The following is a 9,518-nucleotide window of genomic DNA, read 5'->3' on the forward strand; positions in this document are numbered from 1 at the left end:
TATATATATATATGATACAAATTGAAGTTGCAAGGAAACTTCTCAGCAAAATGACACAAATAATAAGACTAATCTTGTCTTGTTTACTTCTTTTTAAATTTCAGATGAGATCGTAATACTGCAACCTCTGTTCTTTCTTTATTTCATTTATGTATTTATGAATCTCTAAATGAGTTAATCCTAAATCAAAGTGTTAATTTAACCCTCTCACATAATGATCATCCTCGACAACAATTTAGATGGTATATATGTCATGTAATTTTATATATTTAATTTGCATATGCTTAAAAAACAATACTTGGTCTGAAGTCAATAATCATTTGAGAGTAGGGAAAAAGGGGAAGGAGAGCTATTATTGTACCAAGGTCAGTTAACACGACATGGGGCAACTCGAATTTATGAAATTGAGACAATGGAAGAAGTTGTGGATCAACAAATTGTCACAAACTTAACTTGTAAACATGTAACTCGGTATCCTAATTTATGGTTATTTTCTTAGTTGACACGTTAAGAACCCTAAATTAATATGGTGACTCTTCGTTTATGCGTCACATACTTACGTGGCAGTCTCTTCTTTTATTTTTCATTCCAAATCTTTAATTTATAATAATAATAATTATTATATAAAAAAAAAGGTCATGCATATTTTAGCATATAACTTTTCATTCTATCATTAATTATATGTCTAACCACCGAGTTATGTCATACTTTATATTCTCGTTTGAAGACAAAATATTATTACGAAGTATATAGTAAATGACAATGTGAATAACAAATTTAATTACTAGAAGATTGAATTATAATTTTAATATATACCAATGGTTAATACCATGTAACGACCTGGGACATTGCTCGGACCTTGAATACTAGTTGTTCATAAAATATCAAATATTAGGAATCAAGTTCTTATTATCATGAGAGTACTTTGGTATTAAAATTTATGTGTTATATAAGATTTTCTGTATTAATGAGTATAAATGCCTTTTTTTTTTTCTTAAAGTCAATTTTATTTTATTTTTTTTTAATTCAAAACACCCTTCTAATTTCTATATATTACTATTACTATTAATATTACTATTATTGTTGTTATAACAATATTTAAGCATCCACAACAACAATTTGTCTGTCCAAAAAAACAAAAACAAAAAGCACTAATAAAAGTAATAGTAATTTATAAAAAGGTGTTTAAATAAAAAATATTCAGTCCTCTATTTTAGATAAATTCTTAATTGACCTTTGTGGCACTCATTATACACCGAAAAAATAAAGAAGGAACAAATATGTTAAATATGGGTGTGGCTTATAACCATCACCATAAAAGAGAGTCAACTTCACAAGTTCAAGGAGATACAAAATACCATCTCAAAATTATACGTATGACAATAAAAGAAGTTGACCATGATCATTAGCTAACTAAAATATTTAACTTTTTTTTTTTTTAATCAGTATCACACTTATATATATGTGTTGTTCCAAAAGATTATACTTCAACAGAATATACTGTTAAGATTGGAGCATAATTATACGAGCCTATATAGTGGAAATCAAGGAATCCCATACTCTGTTTGACCAACACACAAAAAAAAAAAAAAAAAGACAGAGGAAAACAATTCATGATTGGATTATTGGAATAATTGCTCCACTTGAAAAAGAAAAAGGACAAGAAGGATACTAACAAGTAGCACTTCCAAAAAATAAGTCATTTTTGCCTAATTTAATCTCACTCTTTAACTCATTGATAAGAATCTAAGATCAATGAACAATTATGATGATGACGACTAACCAGAAAAATATTTTGCATCAAAAATTTCAATGTTATGTAAGTGTAAAAATGTTAACCTTACAATTGATGGGACATTAATCACATTATTCATATTATCCTATATATTTTTTTCATAAGAAAATGGTTTATGTACCGATTCACGTAGTATTTCTAAGATTTTTGTAAGAGTTAAATTTAGAAATACTAATGTTATCAAATATTAATAAAACAAATAGATGTTTGATTTTTTTTTTCCATACATTATTATATTATTACAATTTTACAAAATGTATTGAACAATAAGGTTAAATGTATCATACTTGTTCTTGAAAAAAAAAAAAAAGGAAGCCCCACTTTATCTCTTTGATAAACAAAATTCGTTTATTAAATGGCAAATTTGTAAATAAATCAACAATTTTGCCTAATCATCATGACATATTTGTAAATAAATCAACCATTATGGGGTCCATTTTCTAGTCATCATGGCATATTTGTAAATAAATCAATTATTGTGGGGTCCATTTTATTAAAAAGCTATTTATTTATTAGGAAATTTTGTAAATTACCACCCAAAAAGAGGTCCAATTTTGAAATTACCACCCATTAAAAACTTTATTTTAAATAACCACCCATTAAATTAATTAATCTTTCAGATTACCACCCATTTTGATTTTCCGGTTGAAAATCCGTTTGAGGGGCCCACCCTATTAACTTCCCTCCTTTTTTTTTCTTCTTTTCTTCGACCTAACTTCCATTAACCACATAACACAGCTTCTCTCTCCAATTTCCTCACTGAAATCATCTAAATCCATCAATTTTTTCCTGTTTCTTCCTTTATTTCTCTGTCAAATCCTCAACCACTCCTATACAATTGAGTTAGAACCCTATTTCTGAGCTTTTTTCCTGGAAATTGAATGCGTTTGGTGGACTTGCATGTACTGGTAAAGTCGCTATCTTGAAGTGATCTGGGGACCAAAAGCGTGATTTTGAAGCTCGTGGGTACTGCTGATGTCAATGGCGACTACTGAGGTAAGCAATTTTGACCCTATTCAATTGAATTTTGTATATGTATGTTGTTGATGGTATAATTGCAATTATGCGAAAAATTAGGGTTAAATGTGTAATGGGTTATCTTCACAATTGTTTATTATTGCAATTTGAACTGTAATTGTTGTTTGATTGGGTGTTTATTGTTTAATTATGCCACATGTGTTGAATTGAATAAACTATGGTGTTGTGTGGGTGAACTGTAGACTGCCAAGTATGGTTTATTCATTAGTGGCTTATTAATATGAACAGGTACCAGGTAAACAGGAATGTTTGGATGTTAAGGTTAGATTAGGTGGTGGGTTTGTGAAAAAAAAATTAAAGGGAAGGAATATGGTTGTGTATGAAGGAGGATGGGAGTTTTGGAGGTATGGCTGTAAAGTGAGTGACATGTCAGTGAACTTTCTCAGAGAGTGTTGCATTTGGGGTTTTGTTAAGCTAGATTTGCATGTGCCTAGTGAGTGGAATATTTGGTATAAAAAAAAGGGAAAGCTTTGGTCAAATGGCAAAAGGGAAATTGTGAATGAAGAGGAAGTCAAGGGCTTTTTAGAGACCAAAAGTAAGGATGGGTTTGTTGTACTTTACTGTACAAGCCAAGACCAGTTTAGGGTTGTAACTGAAGAACCTAATATTGTTCTGCCTACCCAAAATAGTCAAAACAATGAATCCAAGCCCACTGAATTTAGAAGAAGCCCTAGGTTTAAACAAGAAACAAATAAGGGGGTGACTGAGGGAGAGGAAGCTGCTGATAAGGTTGGAGATAGGGTTCCCACAGAAAGTGTTAAAGGGAAGGGGAAGCAAGGTGAGCAGGAAGGGACTTCCAGGGGGAAGAAGACAAAGAGAAAGCTTGAGCTTGAATCAGAAAGTGGATCTGATTTTTCTGATTCTGAGGGGACTGATATAGATTGGGGAGCAGGGGAAGAGGAGTGTGATGATGAGGGAGTAGAAGAGGCAAGGCAGTTGGAGGTTAGTGGGAGGCAAATTTTGGAAGAAGTGAATGCTAGTTTGAAGGATGTGCAAGACAAATAAGAACAACAAGTGTTCTTGGAAAGTCAGCTGCTACAGAATGAGGTAGCTTTGCAAACAGAGTTCACCTCTGACTCTGAGGTATTGGATAGTCCAAGAGGGTCTGATGATGAGCATGATAACAGCCCTTGGTTCCATGCTACAACAGACTTCAGCAAACCAATTCAATTGGTGAAGTACCAGAAGTTTATGAACAACAATGTGGTGAGGAAAGCTCTCAGGGTTCATGCCATTGAGAATAGGTATGAATATTGGTATTTACATAATGACAGTAGCAAGATCACTATACAATGTAGGAAGAGGTGTCAATGTAAATGGAATCCCAAAAAATGTAGACTTCCTAGTTGTACTTGTGTAGGGGGTAGGAGATGTCACTTTAAGGTGGTTGTTAGGAGGTCTGTGAACCAAGATTTTTGGCAGATTAAGAGCTTAAATTTGAAGCATAATTGTCTAAGAGTTAGGAGCAATCACAACTTAACTGCTGAGTACTTAGCTGAGAAGTACATTGAGGAGTTCAGATCAGATCCTTTGTGGAAAATTAAAGCTTTCAGAAGGAAGGTTTTGGGGGACCTTGGGATTGAAATAACATACTGTAAAGCTTGGATGGCAAGGGCTAGGGCTAAACTGAAGATCTATGGCTCAGCATCAGAACAATATGCTCGAGTTTGGGACTATGGGAAGGCTGTTCTTAAGTATAGCCCTGGATCTGGTTGTGTAGTAATGGTTGAGGGAGTGGAGAAGCCTGAACCTCCTTTGTTTTTGAGGATGTATATGTGTCTTGCACCTTTAGCCAAAGAATTTTTATCAGGCTGCAGACCATTAATTGGGCTTGATGACACTCATCTTAAGGGTCCATACCCAGGGCAGATCCTAGTAGCAGTTGGTAAGGATGGTAATAACAACATTTATCCTATTGCCTGGGCTACAGTTGAGATTGAGAACAAGGAAACCTGGATCTTTTTTCTTGAGTGTTTGATGGGCACACTTAAAGATGAAGAAGGAGGGCTTGGCTACACTTTTATGTCTGATAGACAAAAGGTAACCCTACACTTTTATGTCTGATAGACACTTTTATGTCTGCACTTTAACTTACTTATTTTGTTGATTTGTGAACAGGGCCTGCTAGAAGCTTTGAATCAAGTTGTACCAAATGCTGACACTAGGTATTGTGTGAGGCATATATGGGCTAACTTCAAGCTTCAATTCAGTGGCTCTACATTTAAGGAGCTATTTTGGTCAGCAGCCAGAGCAACTACCTTGGTAAGCATAACTTCAACCTGTTCTTTTTGTTTTAGTCTAACTTAAAGCTTCTGACATTTTATCTAGTGCTGTTAGTAAATCCTGCTGTCAATAATGTAGGTTTGTTTGATATGTCTTGATTTTTTTTTTCACTGCACATTTTAGTTTGATTTTGAAGTTGCCATGGAATCCATTAAGTTCTTGTCTGAGGAGGCATATGAATACCTTGCTGACATCCCTCCTAAGCACTGGTCTAGGCATGCATTTAGCTCCTTTCCAAAGTCAAACATGCTTTTGAACAATGTTTGTGAGACCTTCAATGTTGTGATAAAAGAAGCTAGGGATAAGCCTATTTTGACACAAATGGAGTGGCTTAGGAGGTATATGATGAAAAGGAATCATGACAAGTGGGAGTGTTTTCAGAAAATGGAGGGCAAGGTAACTCCATATGTGAAGAAAACATTTAAAAGAATTGAACCAGTTGCAAGGCATTGCATTGTGCAAGTATCTAGGGATGATGCATATGAGGTTGAACTGAACTCTGATCTAGTTACAGTTGACCTAAGTAAAGGGACAAGTACATGCTATCATTGGGAGCTGACATGTATCCCTTGTGTCCATGCATATGCATGCATCATGGACAAGAGAGCAGACCCTGAAGATTATGTGGACAGTGCATATGCTGTTGACACCTATATGTTGGCTTATAGGTTTGAAGTACAACCAATGCCTGGCCCACACCATTGGGACAAGGTCAACCTCAGAGCACCAGCCATCAAGATCCAGCCTGGAAGACCTAAATCTAAGAAAAGAAAGCTGGAGCAGGGAGAGGAGGGTGCCCAAAGACAATCTGTGCAAAAGCCTGTGAAAAGGAGGAGTACCTGCAACAACTGTGGGCAGCAAGGTCACTATGCAAAAACTTGCAAGAACCCTACAGTTACTCCACTAGCAGTTTCTTCACCAAAAAAAGGAGGAGGTAGACCCCAATCTGATAGTGACTGGGTGAAAGAACAAAGAAAGAAGAAAAACCTCAGAGCATTGCAGAAGGTAACACTCAAAGCAAAGTGGATTTTTATTTTTTTTAGTACTTAGATGATATGTGTTTCTAACTACTTTTCTGTTGTATTCCAAATTTAGGAAAGTGCACTAGGTGCTACTGTTGGACCTAACAGCATTGGGAACAGGACATTCCCTCAAGAGCAATACAGGAAGGAGCAACAGCAGAAAGCACAGCAGAAGCAACAACAACAGCAGGAGCAACAAAGTCAGCAGACTCAGCAGAGTCACCAGCAAGAACCTTTAAGTCAACCAAGCCAAGCCTCAACAACTACTTATGCTAACACTGTTCCAACTTGAATGAAATACAAGATTCAAGGTGGTACCAATTAGAAGGTGTTAGTGTTAGTTTCTCATATTTTGGATAGTATGTAATTAGAAGGTGGTAGTGTTAGGTTGTATTTTGTGACTTGTGTAATCTTGGATGTTGTTTCAATGAAATTGACAGTTTGGTTTGGACAAACTTTGCCCAAATACTTAATTCATTTAGCTGCAACTGCGTTGATTAAATTGTGGTGTGCCCATATTCTATTTCCTTTTATTTTTCTTTTACAGAACAATCAACAAATAAGGAAGCTAATAAAAAGCATCAGCAAACATAACACATAAGCCAAATAAACCAGAAATACTTGTTCATTCCATTACTAAAATAACAAGTTCAACATTATAATCAACAACTACTACAACAACTACACCTCCCTTAAACCAGTTTATTAACTACAACACGACCTAAAACTAAAATTAAGGACCAAAAAACAACTACAACAATCATTAGCTTGCTATCAGGATTGCCACTACCATTGAGCATCTTCTTCCTATCTCCACTTAAAGCCTTGCATTTCACTATCAATGTATCCACCTCATTAAGAAGACACCTTCTCTGCCCACTTAAGTCATCAACATCCCTTTTCAGATAGTTCACTTCAGCTTTCATCAATTTTTTGTCAAGCAAAAGATTGTTGATCACATCTCTTTGCCACTCAGTTCCATCTTCAGTGTCAATCCATTCAAAACACTTGCACCCTCTAGTTTCAGTGTTAGGGTCATAGAATTTGCAAGCCTTGAATTTCCTTCCTGGGTTCTCTCTGGTCCAAGATGTCAACCTAGCAAAGGGCAGTCCACAATTGCATTTCTTCTGGTTAGTGGGAGATGTGTTATTCCAAGACATTTTCTAACCTGCATTTACAAAGCAACAACTCAGTTTGTGCAACATTTCCAGCAAACACAAGCAATTATATTATTCTAAGACAAGCACACCTAGTCACTGTGGTGGTTGACCCCCATAATGAGGATAACCAGGGGGTGGCCAAGTCCCATTTTGTTTCATCCTGTACTCAATGATACAGTCAGCTAAGAACCCTGGGTCATCTGTGCTCCCAACATGTATGATGTACATATCCTTATTCCCCAACCTCCTAATCATCTTGAACACATCACCATCATCTTCTAAAGTCCTATACTTCCCTTTATAGATATACTGAAATATAGGATAAAGAAGATCAATTGATCCTTCACTTGGATCTTCCATGTCACGCAGTTGATCTTCGAAAGCTATGGCTGTGTCCTGTAAGTTACTGTTGCCTACTTCATACTCAAGGTCCACAACAAAACTAAAATACTTAAATCTGAAAATGTACTTATCCCCTCTTTCCATTTCTGCAAGACATCATTCAACAAAAAACAACACAAAACCAAGCTTACAACTTCATGCATGAATGAATCATTCACATCTTTCTTTAAAAAAAAACAACACATTTGACACCATTATTCAACCTAATAAACAATCATTCACCAAATTTGGACAACACCAACACCAATTACCAGAAAAATAACATAAACACCCAATTAATTACTTCCACGAAACCTAATTGCAAAATCCCCCAAATAAATTTACCCAGGAACCCTAATTTTTAAAGTTCAGGAGTCTTACCTCAAATGCGAATTCAATTGGGTCTGAACTTCAATGGATTAATTCGTCGCACAATACCAGTTCAAATTTGGGGAATTTGGAAGAAATTAGGGGAAGAATTTGTTAATTGGAGATATATTTTTTTTTCCAAGTAATTGTAGTTGGGAAATATATAAACACGAAAAATCGAGGAGAAACCCAGTCAATTAAGTCAAACTAGCCGTTAATAGCAGTTATATGGGCCCCTCAAACGGATTTTCAACCGGAAAATCAAAATGGGTGGTAATCTGAAAGATTAATTAATTTAATGGGTGGTTATTTAAAATAAAGTTTTTAATGGGTGGTAATTTCAAAACTGGACCTCTTTTTGGGTGGTAATTTACAAATTTTCCTTTATTTATTTACAGTTTTGTCATTTGATATTTGGTTTATCAAGGAGATAAACTTGTATTTTCTCATAAAAAAATTCTTGTTATTCTCGTTTATTTCTATGCTATACATAATTACATATATCAATTAATGTAGCAGCGTTGTCCTCAATTATGAAGTGATTATATAAATTTGAAAATATTATTTAGAGTGTATATCTGTGGGATATATTTCATAAGCACGAAATTATTTCATTCATCTTACGTACATTGAGTTTACCCTTTAATTTACGAATGACATCACTAATATTTTAATATTTCTCTATTTACTAGCAACAATTTAGGGTATTACACTTTCATTAATTGAAAAACTATGGAAAATTTGCTAAATTCAATAAGCTAGAGTACTCGTTTGCAAGTTACAACCTTTTAAGCTTAATTTTACAAAATACAACCAAAACACACCTACCAATTAAATACAACAAGAATTGGATTCGGATCATTTTGATGGGAATGTGACCTTTTGTTACTTGCAACATAGTGACTTATGCATTATTCACTTATTCTACTTTGACTAGATAGCTTTGTTAATTTACAGTTAAAGTAAAATATCGTCAAGTGGAATCTTATTAGAATTGTCTCAATCTATATATTTATAACATCATTTTTTAATAATCTATTGATGATTAAACATATTAGAAATTTAAATAATTTATTAATAAGCATGATGAAATGAGAAAAGGTTACAAATATTTTAAAAAATGGAGGTAGGATTGTAGAAAACCCTCCTCATGAGGGAAATACCTAATACAGATAAAACATATATGAATTTTCTTAAAAAATATGTTAGAGTTAACCAAATAAGTTAACACTTTGTTGGATATGAATGCAATCTCTCAAAGGAAAATAAAATGGATAGGGATGCAATAAATTATTGCATTATTCAAGAAAAATTATACATTGTAATCAATCTGTTTCAAAATTAGTGTCTCAATTTGACTTTTGCATTATTCATACACACCATTTTAACTCAGCCTCCATTATTAGTATTTTATACATAAGATTAAACATAACCATGTTGGAACTTATTAAAATCATTTAAATATACATT

General features: G+C 34.1%; 1 protein-coding gene across 1 annotated transcript; it reads right to left on the bottom strand.

Moving 5' to 3' along the window:
• Positions 1 to 6,830: 6,830 nt before the first annotated feature.
• On the bottom strand, positions 6,831 to 7,298 carry LOC110707406. The gene has a single exon (XM_021885439.1). It carries the CDS (start codon positions 7,296 to 7,298, stop codon positions 6,831 to 6,833), a length of 468 nt encoding a protein of 155 aa, XP_021741131.1.
• Positions 7,299 to 9,518: the final 2,220 nt, after the last annotated feature.

The sequence above is a fragment of the Chenopodium quinoa genome, unplaced genomic scaffold (assembly GCF_001683475.1).
Source record: "Chenopodium quinoa cultivar QQ74 unplaced genomic scaffold, ASM168347v1, whole genome shotgun sequence".
NCBI lineage: Eukaryota > Viridiplantae > Streptophyta > Magnoliopsida > Caryophyllales > Amaranthaceae > Chenopodium > Chenopodium quinoa.

Coding starts and splice junctions, on each gene's coding strand:
- LOC110707406 (XM_021885439.1), bottom strand. CDS start 7,298: ATGTCTTGGAATAACACATCTCCCACTAACCAGAAGAAATGCAATTGT.